Source organism: Zootoca vivipara, chromosome 6 (assembly GCF_965207765.1).
Source record: "Zootoca vivipara chromosome 6, rZooViv2.hap1.1, whole genome shotgun sequence".
Classification (NCBI taxonomy): Eukaryota; Metazoa; Chordata; class Lepidosauria; order Squamata; family Lacertidae; genus Zootoca; species Zootoca vivipara.
The window spans coordinates 53,296,785-53,321,876 of NC_142589.1; the positions used below are offsets into that span (position 1 = coordinate 53,296,785).

The window sequence follows — 25,092 nt, forward strand, 5'->3', positions numbered from 1 at the left end:
CCAGAAGGAGTCGGGTGCTGCAGTGGCAGCAACCCCGGAATTTGCATGCAGGTGCCACTGAGTTGCTCCATCCTGTGAGCCGAGGATGGGCGCATGAACCACGGCAGGCAATGCGCATCTGGATTCCAGCACAAAGGAACTGTAGCAACAGAGCTGAACAAAATGGGATATGAAAGGTCTCCTATTATAGCATAGAGGCAGGGTCGCGTTTTTCAATTAATCATTCTAGAGTTTTTGCAGTCTGCCCTTATATAGCATGCCATACAGAACAGTAGCTGACCCTTGCCAAGTCATGGAACAGAGGTGACTCCCTTATTGATAAATCTCAGCAGTGGATCAGGCATTCAAATTGTCTATTGAGCTATGGCAAGTGAGAAACTGTATTATACCGAGTCAGACCATTGGCCTACTTAGCTCAATATTGTGTACAATGACTGGTAGCAGCTCCCCAGGATTTCAGAAATGAGCCTCTTTCAGACCCTCCAAGGATCCCTGTTTTCCAGGGACAGTCCCGGATTTACAGAAGCCATCCCGGTTTCTGATTTGATCCTAGAATGCCCCACTTTTCCTTATGATGTCCCTCTTTTCTTCGGGGAAATGTTGGAAGGTTTGGTAGGATGTTCCTACTTTCATTGGAGAAATGTTGGAGGGTATGGAGTTATCCGACCCCTGAGCCATCTGAAGGCAGCCCTCTATATGGGAGTGTTTTAGTGTTTAATGTTTTATTGTGTTTTTATATATGTTGGAAGCTGCCCAGAGTCTCTGGGGCAACCCAGTCAGATGGGCAGGGTATACATAGCAATCATCAACATCATCATCATTGAATAGAGAATCAGAGAAGTATTGGAGGGTATGCTCTCCGAAGCCTACTTGGAGCTGCCGTGGATCGAATCTGGGACTTTCTACTTGCGAGGCCTCTGACACTGAGCCCAGGAGATGCTCAGAGTTGAGAGAAGCCCTGTTGGATCAGATCAGAGGTCCATCTAGGCCAGCATCCTGTTCTCACAGTGGCCAGCCAGCAGGGCACAGCATGGTTTCCACCCCTGCACCGCGCCACCGGGGGTCTACCTAGAGCCTCTGGGAAGCCTGCAAGCAGGACATGAGCGCAAGAACACTCATCTCATTTATGGCTCCCAGCAGCTAGTGTTCAGAAAGGCCCACTGCCTCTGACAGTGGAGGCAGCACATAGCCATCATGGCCAGGGCCGTCTTAAGCATATCCAGCGCCATGGTGCAGAAGGGGCAGGGGCTAATGTTCTCGGCGTCCCCTCCCCGCCCCCTGCGCTGGGCAGCTTGAGGCTCGCTTGCCACGTGGGCTTCCTCAGCGCTCCTGCTACTGCCACGGGACGGGCAGGAGGGAGAAGGGCGCTGCATAGCTTTGTGCACCGCTGCCTCCTCTTCCAGGCAGGAAGTGAGAGAGTGCGGCTGGCCATAGGAAGAGCTGCCGCTGCCCAGCATGCCCTCACAGCTGTTCCCAGTTGGTCCTGAACTCCCGCTGCTGGGCGCTCCTGATGGGCGGGCTCTGTGGTGCAGGGCACCACTAACCCTAATGGGTAAGGCGGCCTTGATCATGGTGAGTAGCCAGTGACTAGCCCTCTCTATGGATTTTTCTAAATCCCTTTCAAAGCCACCCTCAGAATGGGCTGCTTGAATGCAATGGTGTCACTTTCCAGGTTTTCTGCAGCCCCCTGGATGCAGCAGGGGAGATTTGCTTTGTCGGCTTGTGTTTGCAGCCTTTCTGCCTAATCTGGGGCTCCCAGCTGCCGTCTTGTCCAGCCCCCCAATCCCAGTTGTATCGCCTTCCTTGGAAGAAAAGCTTATTATGTCCAAATGGATGCCTGGAGTGCTAATTTATTTCGGATCAAGTGCAAATGTAATCCCAATCCCAAAGCTGCTGTATTGTATCGAATAAGAAAGCAGGACAGGAAACAGAAAATCTTCTCTTGAAAGGGAGCAGCCTGAGAGCGACACAATATCCTCCGTTTATTAACCAAAGCGACATAAAGCTGGCTGTCACTTCAATGTGATACGAAAGGCAGAGCAAATCTCTGCATGGCATTTGGCGGGGAAAGGGTGGCACTTATAGCTAGGCTGCTTCAGCTGGTCCCAGGTGCTGCATGAAGGATGGAGAGGGAGTGGGACAGCCCAGATATCTGCCCCACAACCCCATTTAACTGTGGGGGAGCAGCTCCCTGCTCTGTCTTCCACTTGGAGCTGCCACCTTCCCCTGTCTCAGCTCGTGCTGGGCAGAAGGAGCAGATGCTCCCCTGTCTCTCCACATTAAGTGTTTCTGTTGCTGGAGGATGCTTGGCAAGGGCTCTGGTCTCTTCCTAATGTAGCGCTCAAACGAGAAGGTCCTCTTTGACTGTATTATTTTGAATAATTGATCCCCTCAAGTTGGAGTCAGAGTGCTGCTGTGATGGAAAAGAGTTGTCATTTCATAAATACTTCATGGGGAAGATGATGGGAGTCATCTCAGAGGGTACTGGGGGTGGGGAAAAGCTAGCAGAGCTCATTGCTAGCAGAGCTGAGTGCCACCTTAGATTGGCCCCAGAATGATCCTCCCCCTCAGATGTGGAATTCAGAGCATTGCAGTATCTATTTATTTGTTTTAAATCTATGCCACTATTTTTGCACAAGGACAACCAGCAGTAACTGGCAGCCATCCACATATTAAAAGAATATAACAAACTATCTCAGAGTTACAGCAAAACATGCAAGCAAGAACTCCTAAGGAACTTGAGGGCTTTCTGGATGTTGAGGGACACCAGAGCCACTTCTCTCCTTATTTGAAAACAAATGGGCCAGTGTGATGCAGTAGTTAGAGTGCTGGACCACAAAGCAAGCTGAGCGAATTTAGGCAACTGCAACTCTCAGCTATCTCACAGGGTTGCAGTACTCTTTTATCCTCCATTCTTGAGAACATCAAGAAGGACTGAGCCAGTAGAGGCTATTGACACCATCTTGCATCATTTTGCTCGACCTGTTCGCATTGCAATGCAATTAATTGAGGAGGAGGAGGAGAATGTTCCCTTTGAGTGTTCTAGCTGCTAAGAGTGGTTTTATCAGACTCTGCAGTTTGTCTGACTGTTTCACGACAGGCTCGAGTGACAGGAGCTGGTGGTGGGGAGTGGTCAGGGTATGAACAAGACTTCCAGCCAGTCACATGTTTGAAGCAGGTTGACATAGGGCTCACAGGGTGGGGGCATGGCGCCTCTGCTGGTCAGGTTCTGGCAGGCCCCTCCCTTGATAAATTGCTTTGGGGAGGAGTTAGTTTAGAGAAAGGGCAAGTAAGAGGCAACAAAATAGAAGTTTATAAAATCATGGATCGCATGGAGAGAGGGCGGATAAAAGTTTTTATCTGGCTCTCATAATGCTAGAACTTGCAGACATCCAATGAAGCTGAATGTTGGAAGTTTCGGGATGGATAAAAGAACGTCCTTTCCTAATGCAGAGTTGAACTATGGCACTAACTCTCACAGGAGGTAGTGATGGCCCTCAAGCTAGATGGCTTTAAAAGAGGACAGATTAATGGAGGAGAAGGCTTTGGTGGCCACACTGGCTATGGTAGAAGCTATGTTCTGCTTCCATGTTTGGAGGCAGCAATGTCTCTGAATTCCAGTTGCTGGAAATTGCAAAAGGAGAGGAGGGGCCTCTTATGCTCGCATCCTGCTTGCTGGCTTCCCTTTGGGGCATCTGGGTGGCCACTGTGAGAATGGGATGCTTGACTAGATGGGCCATTGGCCAGATCCAGCAAACTGTTCTTAGGTTCTCATGGGACAACTGCTGAAAACCTATTTATTTTAGCAACCTTACCCAAAGATATAGTTTAGTTACCTATATTTGTCTTAAAGGTTTTGCTGTTTTTTACCTGTGCTTTTATTGATAGTTTTATTATGGACACATCTTTGTGAGTCTTCTGATTGACCGTTCTTTGACTTTTTAAAGTACTAAGATAAATAAGCAAATCCTCTGCCGGCATTCTTAAAAGTACATTTCCCAGCTTTTATAGCTGCAGCGATCAGCTTGAAAAATGCATAACTAGTGCCAGGTGACATTTGGGAAGCTCTTGTGGGTGGGGGTGGGGTGGGGACCTTCAATGATGATAAATGCATAATGGTGCTTCTGTATTCTCTGTGGCTTTTCTTGTGTGTGTCCCTCCCACCTGACCATCAGGCAAAAGCAAAACAAACAGATACAAAATTGCTCTGAAATTGCAGATTTCAGAGACTCTCCTTAGTGTAGAATTCGGTCACCTTGATGGCAAGAATGGAGATTTAATTGCTGGGTGCAACTTCCTTTGGACTCCCACTGGGAGGACTCTCATCCCCATCCCCACTCAGCCATCAAGCACCCAGGATGAACTTGAGCCAGCCCTGCTTCCTCAGCCTCCTTTTCCTCGCAGGGCTGTTGTGAAGATAAAAAAGGAGATAACTCTCCCATGGATTTTCTTGGCAAAGGGCAGGCTAGCATTCAAATCAATAAAATATAATTAAGTGCCTGGAGAACTGCAAAGGATCCAGCCGTGTTAAGAAACAGCAACAGACAAGCTCTCCTGACACTGGAAAGGGAAGCTGGCATAATGAATCGGGAGATCCATCTGTTACTGGCTGCATCTGCGTATTTCATTCATCCATTAATTATTTTGAGTTGCTTGTTAATCAGAGAGTGCCTGGTTGAGGTCCCTCACCACTGTTTCACAGGAGAGCAAGGAGGGGGAAAGGAGGAAAGGAAGCAAGGCATGAGATTCCCCCTCCCCACGTCTCTGAAACAAGGAGATACAATTACATGATTTCCGCCTGGGTTCTGGTGCTTCAGTTGGAGAGGTTGTCAGTGGGGAATAGAGGACAAGCCTTGAAAATGCAGAGCCAAGAAAGAAAGAAAAAGCTTTGCAATGCTGTGACATGAACTGCTCTGCCTTTGGGGAGAGATAATGGCATTAACAACTTCTGAACAGCAAAAAGCAGGCCTTCTATGGTGTGTGCATTCCAGCAACCCAGACTGTTCCTCTAAGTTGGCTCAGAATGAAGTTTCTGCTTGTCTGAACTCAGAGGCAAATCTGAGGAGAGCAGGCAGAAAAGAGGAGGGCAGAGACAACCTGGTGTCTAAAACTAGGGAAGAACTTGAGGACTCTGGGAGGAAAGAAAAATCGATTTATGTTGGCTAACTTGCTCATCAACAGCCCAAGTCATATGCTGAACTGTTGGGTGCTACAGAATCTTCATGAACATTCTATTTCAGAAGAAATATGTTTGTTTTGAAAAGTTGGATAGTTGTAAAATCTTAAATTTCTAGATGGAGCAGTTGTGCATGGAACTGAGTAGAAGGGGCACTACCCTAAAGTTAACCCTGAGTGATGTCCACAACCTGCTGCAAGGAATTAGTGCAGTCAGGAACAATAGATACAGTTTACTGAATTTGAAAACACTGTGGCTGTTGTCCCAGTTGGACTAGTATCTTGCAGCTGGTTGTGGATGCCACTCAGGATAAAGTCCAAAATTCCCATTTCCATGAACGGCCTTTTGTCTGATCCAGTGGAACTGGGAGCTTGTACTCTGATATTTTACTCTTAAACTGGTGTGAGAGATGAGGAAGGTTGGTGTTTAAACCTAATGATGAACCAAACACATAAGGGATTTATATGTTAAACGGGGAGAGTAGAGACTCGCCTTTAATGTGTGGAGATGGAGGAGTGCTAATGAAGTAGAATCCTACATAGATGACACTGCACACTTCAAACATCCAATTCTAACTTCGCCACAACTTTGTTTACTAAATCTATGGGACAATCAATTGAAAAGTTTCATCTCAGGAATTCTTGACATGGATGCTGACCAGAATCCCAGTTGCCTCTAAATGGAAAACATTGCAGGACTTGGTGGGAGAGATGCAAAACTGAATTTCACACAATTAAAATAGCTAACCAATTACGTATCCCATACTTTGCTGTTGGCAGCCTATATGTAGCTTAAATACCATATCAAATAGTGCCTTGTTTCCATCCATTCAATGCCCAAAGAGAGCTATAATTTAGGCTGAGTCTTGGCTTGACTGGCCAATCAGAATTCCCAATCTGTACCCAGTCATGTGTCTCACCTCCCTCCCTTCCACCTGACGCTGACACCCACAATTCACAAACATTTACTACATTCAGATTGAGGGAAGAAGTTGCTATGCTCTTGCAAAGATGTGCCATCTTACTCCAGGAATGCGAGATAACACAGAAATGTGTACCTTTGCAGAGTCATTTCACACACCCTGTGACAATATGGCTAAAGGCACATTGATGTTTCCCATGGTCAACATGGAACAAGCAAAGCAAAGATGCACAACGCCAGATATGTAATAGACATGTATCTGGGGCACATAATGCACATGACTGGTTGTGCCTCCCTGGCACACAGGTGTGCTTAATGCCTCAAACCCTAGTGTGCCTCTGTGAAGCAGGGCTGAGAGGAGCAACTGGAGTCTTGATACTGAGCAGCCTTGACCTGGACAGTGATGACATTCTGTTCTTTCCTTGCAGGAGGAATCTTTGAATATACAGACGGCCCAAATGCCCAGATAATGAATGCGGAGGAGCAAGCCTTCCGATTCTCAGCAAACATTATCAATAGGAATAGAACACTGCTACCCAACACAACCTTAACCTATGATATCCAGAGGATAAGCTTCCATGATAGCTTTGAAGCCACGAAGAAAGGTGAGTATGGAACATGTATCTCTTCCTCCATAGTTTTTGGGTCCTGTCCAGTGAAGGACTTCACAGACAAGAACTTTTAGAGGTTGGTGTGCTTGGTTGTTGTGGCTGAACTTGGGAGTCATTGGGCTCTTTGAGATGTCCTAAGAGCTGATGATGACCTAATCCCATTTCTGCTGCCCTTTCTCAGTGGGTCTGGTGTGTTATGAAACCCATGAAGAACGTACAGGGTTTAGCTTTCTGTGGGAGATACATGGATGCCACCCTTGGGGCAATCATTTCTTGAATTCATGTTAGCAGAGAGTGAGGTCGGTTAGACTGAGAGGTAGTGACTGGCCCAATATCACACCCAGTGATCTTCATGGGCTGTGTGGGGATTTGAACCCTGTTCTCCCATGTCCTAGTCTGACACTCTAACAACTACACCACAGGCAGAAGAATAGATGATGGCAACATGGTGTTGAAGAATGGAGAAAACCAAAGAGGAAGTTGAATGCAGGTCTAGAGATGGGAGGCAGGATTGACTAGATGACCCTTTGTGTCCCTTCCAACCCTACAATTCTATGATTTGGCCTGTTGACAGGAGGGAAGTAGGTAGAGGGGCTGGGGGCTGCCCTTGTAAGAGTGCCAGACACAGTTGATGGGTTGTACAGCAAGAGAGAAACTCTGCCAGTGATTGCCGCCATCATCAATTTCCAGCAAAAGTGGTCACCAACATGCCACTCTTCTTTGTGTTAAAGCAAAATAAAAAAATTCCTTCCAGCTTCACCTTAAAGACCAACGAAGTTTTTTATTTTGGTATGAGCTTTCTTTGTGTTAGTTCTGCATTATTGCTGAATGAGATCTCCACAGGAATTGAGCCTGGTGCCAAGAAGTCCTGGTGCCACAGAAAGCCTTGCTTGCTATCCTCTGTCCAAGCGACTAAACACCCAATAACCCAAAGCTAATTAAAGTTTTTTTAAAAATAAAAAATAAAATCTTATGTGATTCCATCTAGAGATGAAGCTAATGGAATGTGACAAGTAAATAAGGATAAGGTTTTTTAAAACACACACACACACACACACATTTCCCTTGCGTTTAATTGATGGATCATGAATATGGCTTCTTTTTCTTTTTTGGTAACATCTTTATTGAAAGTTCAAAAAGTACATAACCATAGGTGCACCAAACGTGGTGAGACACAAATGAAACAGAAAGAGAGAAACAGAACCTGTGCAGAAGGGAAAACAAAGGGGGGTACCCCCAAAACTGTATATTTTACAAGGTTGTTATTGTATGGTGCTGGAGGAGACTCTTGAGAGTCCCGTGGACTGCAAGAAGATAAAACATATCCATTCTGAAGGAAATCAGCCCTGAGTGCTCACTGGAAGGACAGATCCTGAAGCTGAGGCTCCAATACTTTGGCCACCTCATGAGAAGAGAAGACTCCCTGGAAAAGACCCTGATGTTTGGAAAGATGGAGGACACAAGGAGAAGGGGACGACAGAGGACGAGATGGTTGGACAGTGTTCTCGAAGCTACAAACATGAGTCTGACCAAACTGCGGGAGGCAGTGGAAGACAGGAGTGCCTGGTGTGCTCTGGTCCATGGGGTCACGAAGAGTCGGACACAACTAAACGACTAAACAACAACAACATTATACTTCACCAGATCTTAACCTATTACACTATTTGTAAGAATGGATTCCAAATATCATTGAATTTCTCCATGGCACTGTTACTGCTGCCACATAATACCTGCTCCACATTTGTAAGAACATGAACTTTTAGCGTGGCAGCTGCTACACTTTGGAAATCCCTATCTATTGATATCAAGCAGGGGCCTTCACTGTACTGTACCTACTCTTTTCGGCACCTGCCAAAAACAGTTTTGTTTCAGCAAACCTACCCAGATGGTTAGAAAGTTGATAGGTGTTTTAATTTGTTCTTGTTGTTAACTTTTTGAAAATCTTAAATATTGTTAATCTTTTTGAAAATAATTTTATTGATCTTTTTTTTTTGTAAACCTCATTGAGTAGTTAAAAAATAATAATTGACCAGTACAGTGGTACCTCTGGTTAAGAACTTAATTCGTTCTGGAGGTCCGTTCTTAACCTGAAACTGTTCTTGACCTGAGGTACCACTTTAGCTAATGGGGCCTCCCGATGCTGCCATGCCGCCAGGCAATTTCTGTTCTCATCCTAAAGCAAAGTTCTTAACCTGAGGTACCATTTCTGGATTAGCGGAGTCTGTAACCTGAAGCGTCTGTAACCCGAAGCACCACTGTATATAAATATCATGAAATAACAGACAAACAAATGTCTTTCATGGAAAGTGAGAAAAAGAAGGCAATTCTTGAGCCCACAGGTCTGCTGGTCTGCCTGCATCTCCCACACATTAATTGGCTTATTTGCCAGGCTACATTACTCACATTTCAAATGGGGAAATTTAACTTCCAGCTTAGAAATCCATGTAATATTTCCATGGTTACACTTTTGTTGTTGTTTGTTTGTTCCTAATTTTTGTTTCACAATGTGATGTGGCTAAGAACAAGTGACCTTGAGGAATGATGGGGATTTGTAATCTTGTGTTGACACATCCATGTATATACTGCGTGTGTGTGTGTGTGTGTGTGTGTGTGTGTGTGAGAGAGAGAGAGAGAGAGAGAGAGAGAGAGAGAGAGAGAGAGAGAGAGAGAGAGAAGTTTATACTGGAGTTTACTTTATTGTGGGTCACCACATTTTCAAATGTCTCGTTCTTGTCAACTTTGTTTCTGTTTTCCAGGCTTGAGAAACTGAGGCTGGAAAATAGGGGCTTTGCCAAGTCTCTCCAGTCAGACCAGGGCTGAGTCAACATTTCAACCTGGCTTGTTTTCTTCCCCCAGTTCCAAACTTGACCTCTCTGAACAAAAGTACTCGCCCTAAATTCTCTCATGAGAAAAAGAGCTTCTTTTGGCTGCTCCTTTGTGTTTCAGTGCCTTAAAATTACTTTTGCACATGGCAGCCTGAAAATTTATGGGCCTAGCTGAAAATATGTGTTGCTCTTCCAGTAGAGCTTGTTGTAAATGCCATAGTTTACTATGTCAGCAAGAACTGTGAATGGGGTGGGGAGACCCTTAGGATGCATCCACTGTGTTCTTATGAGAGCAGAAGTGCATCATTCTGCTCCTCCTTTATTGAGAGGCTCCCCGCTGCATATCCCAGGAGATCCAGTGGGGCAACTGATTATCTAGTAACAACTGTGGTTTTCTAATGAGGAAGCGGGGATCTGTTGTTGTTGTTGTTGTTGTTGTTGTTGTTGTTGTTGTTGTTGTTGTTGTTGTTACTACTATTACTTCTTTTATTTATTTATTGCCTTCTCTTCACCCTAAGGTCCCAGGGTGGGTTACAACATTAAAACACACTATTAAACACAATTTGAAACAACTTCCAACCATAAAAATAAGGTGGGTCCTACAAGATGTACCTGGAGTGTTATAGGCCAGGCTAAAAAGGTGCATTCTCCAAAAGCTGTACAATGAAGGTGTCAGACACCTCTGTGCAGAGGGAGTTCCACAGCTTAGGGGCCACCACAGAGAAGGCCCGCTCTTGGCCCACCCCACCCTGAGCCTCAGAAGGTGGAGAAACTACCAAGAGGGCCCCCTTTGTTGATCTAAGCACCTGAGAGGATCTGAAGGGAAGGAGGTGGTCGTTCAGATAGTTGGGGCCTGAGTCATTTGGGACAGCTTGAATTGGGCCTGGAAACAAACTGGCAACTAATTTTAAAACAGAGGTTATATGAGATTCTAAATGGAACACCAGCCACAAACCTGACTGCTACATTTTTAACCAACTGAAGTTTCTGCGTCGTCTTCATGCACAGCCCCATGTAGATCTAGGCTTTGAGAGGGTGGGATCCAAAAGAGAATTTGTAACCCTATGATCATGGCTCTCTGTTTGGATCTCTGCTGAAGGTAATACAAGCCCTTCTGGGACAAGAGAACAACATTGCTCCACAAGAGGCAGGCATCGTCTATACTTTTTGCCACTGAAGTTTCCTTAGACTCTCCCTTCTTCATTATTATCTTGGGACTGACATGTGAGCTTCATGTGGAGCTTTTATGAAGATTCATGCACAGCATGTCAAATCACTGGAAAGATGAAGGGGGATTTGTATGCTCAAGGGTTGAACTGGTTGTCTGCATCAGAGTGTTTGGGGAGGTGGTTAGAGTGTCAGGCTAGGACCTGGGAGACCAGCCTTCAAACCTTGGCTCAGTCATGAAACTCACTGGGTGTGGCCTTGGGCCAGTCACGCACTCTCAGCTCAGCCTGCCTCACAGAGTTGTGGTGGGGATTAAATGAAGAGGGGGAGAACCATGTGCACCACCTTGAGCTCCTAGGAGAAAAAAGTAAGATATAAATGCAATAAGGGCAATGCAAATGCAAAATGCATTACCCCAATGGAGAGGTTCAGGTCTTCAGTTCTGCCTTTCTTAATAGCCACTGTCAGGTGTTTGCCTGAAAGTCCAAAGGGGACTTCACAGCATGCTTGACTGAAAGTGCATAGAAGCCTTCATGCAATCAGTAACCCTCATAAACCTCCCACATACAGGACATGCAGCTTCCATAAACCCTCCTACTCCTCTGCATGCTTTTAACCCTTGTGTTTCCAGGCAAAAGCCTGAAACGGCTCATGTAGGGTGGAAATCCCACATACTACATGGGCTGCTAAATCCAGCACCAGTCGAATGACTCAGTTTTGTCTTGTCTTGTCAGTGAAATTCTCTGTCTAACAAGAGATGAAATATATTCTGTTGGCTTCCTTCCCCCACCAGTCATAAGCAAGCATCTTTTCCCTGGCGAAAGGGTGATTAAGCAAAACACTCTCCTAATCTGCTAAATGAAGGGCTTCGTCTCGCCTTGAGGATGAGCCCTCCACAAAAACAGGCTAGGTGGGAGGGTTGTGCATGCTGTTTTCCCCAAAAAATATCCTAGAGCACACATTTCAGTGAGACTGATTAAATATGACTGATCAGGGCTGCTTCGCACATTACAATACATTACAAGTGAGGTATGTGCCTTTCTGTGGCTCAGCCCATTAGCATGTGGGAGGGAGGCATAGCCTTTGACAGAAGCATTCATGGTCTGTGGTGGAATGAATAATAAGATCCTCAGGTGGGCTGATTTGCTGGCTCAGTGAATTAGGGAGGCAATCTCCTGGCACTGCATTGCATGATGAAAACCCAGATTCTTAATCTTGCAAGCTGCCTAGTCGTGCAAATTGGCCTTTGACTCGGGCCAGCGTCTTTCTTGATCCTCCTCTGGTTGTTTCTCCCTTTTTGTCTTGGTGTGACTGATGGACTCAGTGCCTTTCCATTCCAGCCTGTGACCAGCTGGCGCTTGGTGTTGTAGCAATATTTGGGCCTTCCCAGGGTTCCTGCACCAACGCCGTCCAGTCCATTTGCAACGCATTGGAGGTCCCCCACATCCAGCTGCGGTGGAAGCATCACCCTTTGGATAACAAAGACACTTTCTATGTCAACCTTTACCCGGACTATGCCTCTCTCAGCCATGCTATCTTGGACCTTGTACAGTACCTGAAATGGAGGTCAGCCACTGTGGTGTATGACGACAGTACAGGTAAGTGGGGTTAATGGGAGCCCATTGGATTGGCTCTGATGGGGACAAAAGGCCCTTGTTATATTGCAGAAGCCTCTGGACCACACAGTGGCCTTCAAGAAACATGGGAGTTATCATACGTTGGGAGGCATCGACATGAAAATGGAAAATTGACCCAGTTATTCATCTTCAGACATTTTCTAAGTCACTTCAGAGTGGTCAGAATGTCATTTTATTTCCCTCACCTTGCTCACCACAGCTAACCAATCAGATAGCAAACCATATAAAAACAAAGAACCACCTAATTGAAACCAGTCACAACAATCAAAGCATAAAAATAAAATTCCAAAGCAGGCATCAAAAATTTGAAGCCAGCAAAGAAAAAAAAAACTTTCACCAAAAACTTCCTTCATAAATCCAAGTCTTCACAAACTGCTGTAGGCTGCAGAATTTAGAGCAGCCTTCCCCAACCTGATGCCCTCCAGATCTGTTGAATTACAGCCCCCTTCGTCTCCAGCCATTATGGCCATGCTACAGTCCAAAACATCTTGAGAGGACACCATGTTTGGGAAGAGGCTGATACAGAACCTCACCAAAGGATGTGCAGTCTAGCCTGTGAAGTCTTGACAATCACAAATGAGCTGTTTGGCTCCTGATAGGACTATCCGGGTTTTTTCCCTCTTTTTTCCATGCACTCTATCATTCTCTGGTCAAAAAAATATGTCCCACACCCCGCACTCTTCCTGTGGCCTGTCTCTCTTGGGAAAATGGCTTATCATACGCCATCTTTCCAAATGTGTATATGAAGAAGCCCTAATCGAAGCCAGGCTGCTAGTCTTTCTAGCCCCATTTTGTCTGGGCTGCCTGACGGTCACTTTCCAAGGTCCCAGGCAACATAGTTTTCCATTCCCGGGAATGGAAAGGTCCCAAGCAACATAGGTCCCAGGCAACATAGGTCCCAGGCAACATAGTTTTCCATTCCCGGGAGCTGAAATCTTTTAGATAGATGTGCTTGGATTGAACTAGATACCTCAACTGGGCTGGAACCCGTGGTTACTGCAGCTTGTTTTATTGGCTGCTAAGTATACTTTCTTGGCTCTTATTTTTGGTGGCATCTAATGGCTTCAGCTTTTGCCTTGCCAATTTCCTCTTTTTATAGTCTTTATTGTCTCAGTCCACCTTGGATGGGCATTATCTGGAAAGGCGGCCCAGAAATATACTAAAATAAATTAATAAATTATGTGTGCAAAGCATCGAGTGTTACCCTCAGTGAATACCTGCTCAATTAACACAACACAAATATCTCTGGGAAGAGTATAATCAGGGCACCCTTACAACTCAGAATGGCCGCCTCCTAAGTTATATGCTGCTCATTCACACTCACAAGGACACCCTCCCTTCCTTGTGTTAGAGACACAAGCACACAGCTCTGAATATGCATGTGTTTCAATTCAGTCTCCCCATCCAGAGTGACGCGTTACGTCAGTTGGAAAGTATTTTGTTGGTTTGTCTTGTTTTTTTTTTAAGGCAGAGGGTTTCTGGCTCCTGCAATATCATAATTGCAAGCAGCAGGCCAATGCTTTTCCATAATGGAATTAATTACCCCTAAGAAGTCAATTTGTCCAAAGTTTCAATTCCACTTGACCTTGAGAAGGTGGCTGACTGTGGCTCTGTGTGCACAGAGAGATTTTCCACCATGAGATGTGTGGCGCTCATGCCGAATCCAGAGGATGCTCCTATGAGCTTGAGATGTTTCAAGGTTACCTAAAGGGATTTTAAACTCCAAAGAGATAATTCAAATGGCTGAGTTGTTGAGGCCACTACGAAGAGTATACTCTGTATGCCAGCAATGTGAAAACACCAAAAAGCAGGCCTTCGTGTCAGGGGAGACTCCACAGGTGGGATGGCATACAAGTTTGCTTACCACCTGAACCCCTTGGATACTTCTGTGTAAACACCTCACATTCCAGGGGAAAGTGGCCTCAGCTTATGACCATTTGGTGTGTGTGTGCTCTGAGCACTTGTGTATTTGTGGCACCCCCTTTTCAGCTGTTTCCCACATGCCCTTTAAAACTCTACTTCGAGGAGTGGAGGTTGAACCACAATTGAGCTACAGCCCCATCCAATTTTCCCTACAAGTGGACTAGCAGAGGGAGCTACTGATTCAGCCACCGACACAAAGTGGTCTTACCCCTGTGGTCTTGGCAAAGGGGTGGAGTGGGCAGGAGAAGATTTGGGGCCTTCTATTGACTGAGCTGTAAAATACTGTTAAGGTGTGGGGAGACAAGGCAAAGGATCCCTTCACAAGTGGGTTTCTTGTTAAAAGTAGCGCCATAATGGGGAGAAGTTCCTCTCCTTTGGAGCTTCTACAAGTCCTTCACCATTACCCAAGATGGTGCAGCCATTAGCTTTGCTTTCTGGAGATGGGTCATTGCCTGGGCTTGAAACCTGTCTTCAACTGAGTCTGGTGTTTTGTGGTTGTCCATGCTCTCTCCAAGGCCTCATCCGGCTGCAAGAGCTGATCATGGCCCCGTCGAGATACAACATCCGCTTGAAAATCCGTCAGCTGCCCCTCGACACAGATGACACACGCCCCTTGCTCAAGGAAATGAAGCGGGGCCGGGAGTTCCGGATCATCTTTGATTGCACCCACACCATGGCTGTCCACATCCTCAAGCAGGTGGGCCCATTGGGTGGGTGGGGGGTGCTTCTGGGCCGGTGTGTCCAGGCTGTGATCTAAGAGCTCCATTCAAGCAGACCACCTGCAATTAAAAACCACAAAGCATCTTGCACTGTGCGTTGCAATTGCTACACTATTCAGTGGTCTGCTAAGACCCTCAGAAAATTTCAAGTGTTTTTTGTTGAGTGGGGGCAGAGTTTGGGATCCACTGCCTTAGAGAATGCCAGTATTATGCGGTGTCCAGAGCCTGGATGGGTGGGGCCAGGACAAGCCATACAAAGGAGGAGGGCAGTATAAAAGAACAGGGGTGAATATGAGTGAGGAACAGTAAAACAAAACAAAACACAACACAACAACCCTGCTGGATCAGGCCACCTGGACCAGTATCCTGTTCTTGCAGTGGCCAACCAGATTACTTACTTTCCTTCAAGACTTAGTACCCCGATTTTCAACCAGAATGGCTCCCAAAGTGGCTTACATACAATTAAGGGATGTAGGTGGCACTGTGGTCTAAGCCTTTTGGACTTGCCGATCAGAAGGTCAACAGTTTGAATCCCCGCGACAGGGTGAGCTCCCATTGCTCTGTCCCAGCTCCTGCCAACCTAGCAGTTTGAAAGCATGCCAGTGCAAGTAGATAAATAGGTATGGCTGCGGCAGGAAGGTAATCGGCATTTCTGTGTGCTCTGGTTTTCATTATGGTGTTCCATTGCACCAGAAGTGGTTTAGTCATGCTGGCCACATGACTCGGAAAGCTGTCTGTGAACAAACACCAGCTCCCTTGGCCTGAAAAGCAAGATGAGTGCCGCAACCCTTTGACTGGACTTTAACCGTCCAGGGGTCTTTTACCTTTACCTACAATAAAAATGGGACGGTCTCTCTTTTTTGCACCAGAGCTTTCCCTGAGAAAACTCGGTCTTTAAAGCTCAATCAGAGAAATGGCAACCTGCAGAAAACCCAAATTGCTGTTTGCTCCAATTCAGCTTTAAAGAGTGCTTGGACACACAGCTTTAAAATGTGGACCTGTGCCTGGAAAGAGAGAGGCAAAAGGTAAGTGTGGATAAGGCCTCAGTCATGGGAGGCAGGGAGCTGGGTTCAAAGCAACCAGCCAAATCTTTGGATGCAAGGCTCCGCTAAGATAAGCTTTAATTCAAACATCTGAATTCTGTCTGGAGGGGGGCAAAGACCCGGGGGAGGGGAATTGTTTGCTTGCTGTTACTCTATTAAAACTATTAATGTACAGGGCAGAATTTTTCAGGGTCTTGCCATGCAAAAGAGAGCATAATGCTTGAGGTCGGCTGTCTCCCGAATGGCCTGGCTGGGCCTTTGGTGACCTCCCTTCTTCTGCAACTCTGTGCTGCTGCTCCAAAATTACTGTGAGATTTTGGCCCGGGAGGGATCATTCTGCGAATGGGTGACCAGAACTGACATCTCCTGCCTCCTCTGATATTCATGTGCCGGCTGTGCTGGGCACTCTTCCTTTATTAGGCAGTTCTGTTATCGTTCATTGTGCCCGTCTGCTCCATTCATGACGGAAGGACTCTGAGGGGTGGGGAGAGGGAGCAGGGGGAGGAGCAGCACAGCCTGGGAAAATCCTGTGTGGTCCTTCCAGGACACAGGCAGTTGGGGAATGTGCAGAGCTTGCCTGTGGCTCCATACAAATTGGAAGATACTGCAAAGTGGCACTTTAATGTGTTTGCATTGATATATCCTGCAGCGCCTGCTAGTTTATGTCTTTTCAAGGCAGTGGCTCCTTCTGCCTCTTCTCCACAGAACAGGCTGATAGTGGATGGATTATTATTATTTTTCACTTATAGGATAGCTAGGGTGCTCTTGAGCATATGCAAACGGTGTGGGGGTAATCCCCCGAATGTAGCATTCATTTGGAACTATGAACTATTTTACAGGAGGGAGGGAGCTACTTCCTCAGTTTGACATTTTATTAATTTATTGCATTTATATCCCACCTTTTTTTCTCCAGGGAGCTCGAGACCAGGGTTCAAATTCCCACTTCGCCCTGAAGCTCCTTGGGTGACCTTGGGCCAGTCACTGACTCTCAGCCTCACCTACCTCACAGGGTTGTTGTGTGGATTAGATGAGCAGGGGGAGAACCATATAGGATACCTTGAGCTTCTTGGAGAAAAAGGTGGGATATAAATGCAATAAATAATAATAGTCATAGTAATAATAGCCACCAATTCAGCTAAGGGGACATTTGGAATTGCCACCACCAGAGTTTTGGTCTTTCTGTTCCTATCCTAGTTCACCTTAATGGTATACTGAGGAGTAACACCAGAGGCATCAAACCCCGTCTCTTACTCCTGAGTCCCAATTCGGTGATGTGTGCAGATGTTACAGGACTGCACCTCCATTAAGGCTCTCTGGAGTTGGCCGTGAGTGGCCTCTTTAAAGAGAGAGGCATGCTGAACAAGTCTAACCTTGCATGACCAGCTCACCCCATGCCCAGATTAGCCTCAGTGTAGTCAGCTGACACTTCAGCGCATGTTAGAGTCATATGGCTGGTCCCTTCCCTCTGCATCACTGATTCAGAAATCAGACCTCTTGGGTCTCGCCCCCACCAGCAGTGACATCCTGGTCAGATAAAGGATGGAAAGGAAAACAGTGGTATAGCAGACTCTCTGCTGTGCTCTGTGGTTTCCCTCCTTCCTTCCTTCCCTCCCTCCCTCCTTCCCTCCCTCCCTCCCAGTGTCCCCAGTTTCCTACTTCTCTGCAAACTGCTCCATTGTCCCTCCAAGCGAAATTCTGCCCTAGTAATTTCAGCAGAAGCAGCACAAAACCAGGAGGCCCTCTGGCTAGAGAGTGGCGGGACGGGAGGGGGAGGATGCTGTCAGTCAGGCTGGAAATTGTAGCATCCTTGAACACCTGCTTTCAGTGACAGCAGTTCAGAGGTATGGCAAACGAAGAGAGGACTGTGTGTGGTTGTGGAGGGACCCTTCTTCAGGCTAACACCCTGGCTCCTGCCTTTCCACTTAGCAGAAGCAATCTGGGAACTTGGCTTACAATAAACCTGCATCAGGAGAGGGTGGGGGTTGGCTGAATCAATGCCTGGAGTGCCAGCATCCTTGCTGCTGCAGCATCTTTGGCCTCTGTGCACCATTTTCAGCCTCTCAGCTGGAACTCTCAGCCCAGCAAGGCTAAGCAAGAGTGTTCCCCCTCTTCTAACAATCTTCATGCCTCCCTTTATCTTACCATCTCCAGACTTTCACCCTTCTGTCCGTCTCCTCCTCTGCCCATCTCAACTGTCAGGTTCCAGCCAACAGCCTTGTCCTAGCACTCATAGAATCATAAAATTGTAAAGCTGAAAAGGCTATCAAGGGTTATCTAGTCCAACTCTTTGCAATGCAGGAATCACAACTAAAGCATCTCTGACAGATGGCCAGCCCCTGCTTAAAAACATCCTTCGACCCCCTTCCGAGGGAGTCCACTCCACTCTAATACAGCTCTTACCACCAGAAAGGTCTTTCTGATATTTAGTTGGAGACTTCCTTCTTATAACTTGAATCCATTGGCTCAGCTCCTGCCCTCTGAAGCAGCAGAAAGCAAGCTTCCTCCATCTTTCATGTGACAGCCCTTTAGATATTTGAAGATGGCTATCCTATCACCTCTTAGTCTCCTCTTCTCCAGGCTAAACACATACCAAACTCCCTCAACCGTTCATCATAAATCTTGGTTTCCAGACCCTTGACCATCTTGGCTACCATCTACATGTGTCCCAGCTTGTCAATATTCTTCTAAAATGGTGGTGCCCAGAACTGAACATGGTATTCCAGGTGTGGTCTGACCAAGATAGAATAGAGCGGTACTATTAGTTCCCTTGACTGAGACACTGTACCTCTGTTGATGGAGCCAGGAATAGCATTAGTTTCTTTTGCTGCTGCATCACACTGTTGACTCATCACAACTGATTCCTGTTAAGCTGGATCCTTTTCGCACGTACTACTGGAAATCCAAATGCCCCACATCTTATATTTGTGCAGCTGGTTCTTCCTACATAAATGTAGAACCCTGCATTTGTCCCTTTTGACATTCATTTTACTGGTTTGGGCAAAAGTCTTCCAATCTGTTAATGTCATCTTGAATTCCGATCCTGTCTTCTGTGGCACTAGCTATCCCTCCCAGTTTGGTGTCATCTGGAAATCTGATGAGCACCCCCTCAATTTCTTCATCCAAGTCATTTAGAAAGACATTAAACAATGGGCCCAGAACAAAACCCTATGGCAACCCACTTGTCACTTTCCCCCAAGAATGACGGTGAACCATTAATGAGTACTCTTTGGGTTTGGTCTGTCAACCAGCTGCAAATCCACCTAACAGTTACCTCATCCAGCCCACATTTTACCAGCTTCTCATAAAATAAGTTTATAAAATTATGCATGGCATGGATAGAGAAAAGTTCTCCTCCCTCTCTCATAATACTAGAACTCATGAACATTCCAACAAAGCTGAATGTTGGAAGATTCAGGACAGATAAAAGAAAGGACTTCTTCACACAGCACTGAGTTAAACTATGGACCTCACTCCCCACAGGAGTTTGTGATGGCTGCCAACTTGGGTTGCTTTAAAAGAGGATTTGGTAAATTCACGGAGGAAAAGGATATCAGTGACTACTAGCCATGATAGACGCTATGCACTGCCTTCATGGTCGAAGGCAGCAATGCATCTGAATACCACAGGAAGGGCGAGTGCTTTTGTGCTCAGGTCCAATTTGCAGGTTTATCAGAGGTATTTGGTTGGCCACTGTGAGAAGAGGATACTGGACTAAATGGGCCTTTGACCTGATCCAGTGGGCTATTATCATATTACATTCTTATGGGAACTCCTCCCAAGCCTCTTGGCAACCCCCAGCCACTCTCTTCTATCCTGGCCCCCTTCCTGCACACGCCTCCCCCTGCCCCTAGTTCTGACCGGATCCAGGGTGTGCTGATCCAGGAAAATTCTGTTGTAGCTTCTTTCAGAATAAAACTGCATGATTTCACAAGCAGTCACTAAGATTTCTTTAAAACGAGTCTGTCAGCACCACCATCGTCAGATGGTGGGTTGTCCATCCTCTGCTGCACAAATCATCAGCATTGCTGTAGATGTGCTGCATTTGGGGGGGGGGGCTTTTCTGCAGCAACCTTTTCTTGCTAGCCACTGCAGTGATGGCTCTTGATTCCAATCCACCCATTAAGCTCCATCCCTCTCCTCCTTGGAAACGCTGAATCTTCTTGTGGGCGCCAGCAGCAACGTTCCTTCCCAGGCTATATAGGCAGCATTTTCAGCAACCTGCCAGGCACTTTCAATTTGTAATAATTGATTTGATGTCATTGACAAATACAGGAGAACAGCTTTTGTGTTCCCATCCCCGCTCACCCTCTTCAACTCCCAACCACACACTTACCTCTGCAATTTAATTTGACCATTGAAATATTTCTAATTAGAGTTTCCAAGCACTGGATGCAATCCTCCTTCTGACGACTGAGGGGTCCACTCCCGGTTGTTTATTACTTAATCAGCTGTGTGTGTGTGAGGGTGCATGTTAAAGGCCCACACAAAACAGAGGGAATCAAAGCTAATTCAGATCTAACAAGTTGAAAGCTTCTTTCCTTTCATCACACTTTCTATGAAGCTTGGGATTTATTGGGGGAGGTATGTATATATAGACTTTGTACCTTTGCAGTCATCTTAGCTCAGAAAAAATGTGTTGGAAAGGGAGAGAGTATAAAACAAAATCCATGAGTTGGTCTCCATAGCACATCTTTAAGTAGCTGGGCTAATTCTGGTGGGTCTATCAGGCAGCTCCTCTTGGGGGATATTTATTTCAAACTGACCTTGTGCCAGAACTGTAGCCCTTGACCAAGACCACAACTGGCAGGACAAACCAGAGGATCCAGTAAGATAGATAGATAGATAGATAGATAGATAGATAGATAGATAGATAGATAGATAGATAGTCTGTAAAAAGATACATTACAGGATGAACAACAAATGTTAAACAAATACTGAAGAGTTCAATTTTCATTCTTCATGTCTGCCTGATAGATAATAGCTTGTCCAGGAAGCATTTAACAGAATAGCTGTGTTATAAATCAGGTGAGGATATCACTCCCAACAGACATGTGTGGGAATGGGGGCTGGGTTTGGGACCCTCCTTTATTGACCTATGTGACAAATGGTAACCACGTTTCCAGAAAGCACTTAATAATTTTCCTGTGAGCTGACTCTGATCTGCTCATTGCTTCCCGTCCCCCTGCCCCCCCCAAGCTATTTTCCAGATCTTTGCAAATTGAATTGCAACATTCATCTAGGGCAGACTTTGCCAATCTCTCCCCCCCCCCCGATGTGTTGAACTACAACTCCCATAAGCCCTGGCATCATATGGCAGTGCTGGCTGGAGTTGATGGGAGTTGATGTCCAAGACATCTGGAGGGTGCGAGGTTGGCAAAGGTGATTTAGGGTATTCCAATGTTTAGCTCTCTCCATTCTGGCAGCTGCTATTGAAAACATAATATATAAAACTGGTCCTGGGAATCTTTAAATAAACCTAGCAAAGCATCTATTTTAATTGAACACTGAATTCTGAACAGTGAATCCACAGAGTGCACTGCTGGGGCAAATGACTCATCAAGGCACTTACTCATGCCCAGAGGTGAAACACTTTCTGCTAGAAGCATTTTAAAAGGAAGTTGAAATTCTCAGGAAAGTGGAATCTAGCACCCAGGAGGACCACACTTGTTCAGAATTCTAGGATATAGGCAGGCCTGACAGAGGTGGCAACTAAGTTCAGTCTGAACTCGTGGACATCCAACGATGCTGAAGGCTGGAAGATTCAGGACATTTTCGCACAGTGCATAAAGTATAGAATTCCCTCCCACGGGAGGCTGTGATGGCCACCAGCTTGGGTGGCTTTAAAAGAGAATTAGACAAATTCATAGAGGAGAGGACTATCAACAGCTACTAGCCATGATGGCTATGCTCTGCCTCCACAGCTGGAGGGAGCAATGGCTCTAAATACCAGTTGCTGGGAAAGTACTCTTGTGCTTGAATCCTGCTTGTGGGCTTCCCTTTGGGATGCCTGGTTGGCCACTGTGAGAATAGGATGCTGGCTAGATGGGCCATTGTCTCTTCTTATGTTCTTGTGAGTGAGTCAGTAGCCAAACCTGGGAGGTTGGATTGCCAACAAGTGGGGCTCAGGGTTTTTAAGGTTCTGTTGCTGTGAGTCCCAGCATTGAATGCCCTGTGACAAAAGGGAACTCATTAGTTGTCTTGGGCCTTGAGACCCTGCATTCCCAGTCACCAATGTGTTAAAGCTTCCAGAGGCAGATTTTGGGCTGTGCGAGCAGTGCGCACACACTGGGCAATGAGCCAGGGGGCACCACCTCAAAGCTCAGTAAGTGAGGCACTGGGCTTTGGAATGGAGGCATGAGAATCTGATAGAGTCCTAGAGTCCTCCTGCCTTCTTCCCAAAGCCTAGTCGATGCTTTCCCAGCCTCCTTCACAAAGCCCAATGCCTCCTTACCTTCCTTTGGTAAGGCAGCATCTCCTTCCCAAAACCTGCCTTTGAGAAGGTAACATGAGTGTGTGTGTGTGTGTGTGTGTGTGTGTGTGTCAAATTTTGGCCTTGCACGGGGTGCCAGAGTACCCAAGTCAGCCACTGAAGCTGCTAAACCTATTTCCTGCAAGGCTCTGTGGGCTCATCCATTCTGTTACAAATTCACATGCTGTCTTTTTAATTCACTTTTCATTTGCTTTCTTCTTAGGCCATGGCAATGGGAATGATGACGGAGTATTACCACTTTATCTTCACCACACTGGTAAAGTATCTTGACCGCACACACACACCTGCCGCACTGCCCTTTATTGGTATCCCCAAAGGGGGAGGTGGGGTTACCTGCTCTCTGGCTCAAACTGCACCAGCTAAGTTAGAGTTAGGAAGAACCTTTTTTAAAAAAAAAGAGAGAGAAAAGAACAGTAGTGTCCAGATCAAAGGAATTAATAGCACTGCTCTTTTCTGCCTTGGTCAGACCCCACCTGGAGTCTTGTGTCCAGTTCTGAGCACCACAATTTAAGAAGGATATTGACAAGCAAGAAGGTGTGTAGAGGAGGGCAACCAAGATTATCAAAGGTCAGGAAACCAAGCCTTATGAGGAAGGCAGGAGGGTGACTAGCTCTTACTACGAGAATTTTTTTCCTAATGTTGGGTTGGAATCTTCTTTATCGTAACTTGCGCCCATTGGTTCAGGTACTACCCCCCGGAGCAGCAGAAAACGAACTTGCTTAATTCTTCATATGGCAGACCTTCAGATATCACCTCTCACTCATCTCTTCTCCAAGCTAAACATACCCAGCTCCCTTCCATAAAGGTAAAGGGACCCCTGACCATTAGGTCCAGTCGTGACCGACTCTGGGGTTGCGGCGCTCATCTCGTGTTATTGGCTTAGGGAGCCAGCGTGCAGCTTGCAGGTCATGTGGCCAGCATGACAAAGCCACTTCTGGCGAACCAGAGCAGCTCACGGAAATGCCGTTTACCTTCCCGCTGGAGTAGTGCCTATTTATCTACTTGCACTTTGACGTGCTTTCGAACTGCTAGGTTGGCAGGAGCTGGGACTGAGCAACGGGAGCTCACCCCGTCGCAGGGATTCAAACCACCGATCTTCTGATCAGCAAGCCCTAGGCTCAGTGGTTTAACCCACAGCGCCACCTGCGTCCCTTGGCTCCCTTCCATTGGAGTGGGCAAATAACAGAAGGCTCGGTTTTGTGCTGATGTCAAATGAGTCTCACCAACTTGGGGAAGAACTTGGAGACCTCCAAGCGAGTGTCTCTTCTGATAGCACAGATGAGGAGCTGTGTGTGTGTGTGTGTGTGTGTGTGTGTGTGTGTGTGTGTGTGTGTTTTGAGGTGTGCAGAGCAAGCTCACTGTAGAGCAGGTGGGAAATCCTGGCCTCTGCCTGCCATCTTGCTCTCTCCCCTCTTCATTTCTTTAATAAACTCCTCCCCTGCTGTCATGGAACTCAAGGCCACACACCTGGAATTCCTTCCTGAATTGCCTTCTATCCAGGTCCTGGACAGACCCCCAGACCTGCTTAGTTTTAGCAAGAATGATGTTCTACACACCCTCAGACCATGTCACCGAACCAGATAGCAACCCACCCACCCCATCATATGCCTGGAAACATCCACATTTTTTAAAAAAAATCCATCCTTCCACCAAAATGAAAAGACATTTTAATTACTGCTGCCCCCGTTATCTATTTGCAACAGCTTCTTGCAACTCTCTGATAACCTCCTATTAATCAGGCCCAACTGAGTCTTGTGAACTTTTTTGCACACAAGTACAAGCCTGGAGGTGAAGATGAAGAAGGAGTGTGTGGGAGGAGGAGAGAGCAAGAAAGAATTATAATAAATTAATAGATAAGCAATTACAATTAGTGCCACTTGCCTGAAATAACAGCTGTATCGTGGGACAGATATTTTAAGCTGCTTCTGCTCCAGGCTCTGTTCTCTTTGGAGCTGCCATTTCTGCCATAAGAGGCCCCTGGGAGGGGTGATGGAATTAGTCTGTTGTGTTTCTCTAAAAGGTCCCCAGTGGACTCTGCAAGCGATACAGGTCGGCATTAGACAAAGGTAAGGGAGCAACTGTTCCTACCAAACAGAAACGTTGAAAATGTAGAGCAGCCTTCACTAAGCTGGGGCCCTCCAGCTGTTTTGGACTATAAGCCATCAGCCTCAGCCAGTACAGCCATAGGATACTGGGACTAATGGGAGCTGTAGTCCAAAACTTTTGGAGGGCACCAGTTTGGGGGATGCTGGGGTGTAGCCTTGCAGAGTTTCATCCTGAGTCTGACTGTTTGTACTGCATTGTACTGCTTTAAATGTACAGCGCAGATGGGACCTGCCTCAAGCAACTGCTCATTGTTGTGACTATTTATGTCCCATAGTCACAGACAAAAAAAATGCAATCCTTTGGGGATGTGCAAGAGATACTCTTGACAGCAAAGTATCATGAAATGGTAATTAATTTATTAATAGCTGTTAGGATGGAAGAAGTATCAGGTGAAATCGTGAGAACAGAAGGAAATAAAAAAATTCGGAAATAAAAGAACTAGAATATGTTGTTTGTGAACTTTTGAAATGTGCA

The 25,092-nt window shown here is 46.2% G+C and overlaps 1 protein-coding gene across 1 annotated transcript in view; it reads left to right on the plus strand.

Annotated features, from left to right (window-relative positions):
* GRIK3 (glutamate ionotropic receptor kainate type subunit 3) overlaps positions 1–25,092 on the plus strand; it is a 181,760-nt gene that overhangs the window by 101,849 nt on the left and 54,819 nt on the right. Inside the window, exons 2-5 of the mRNA XM_088671315.1 lie at positions 6,526–6,702; positions 12,041–12,298; positions 14,776–14,957; positions 22,715–22,768. Coding sequence (XP_088527441.1) covers positions 6,526–6,702; positions 12,041–12,298; positions 14,776–14,957; positions 22,715–22,768 — 671 coding nt within the window. The remainder of the gene's footprint in view (positions 1–6,525; positions 6,703–12,040; positions 12,299–14,775; positions 14,958–22,714; positions 22,769–25,092) is intronic.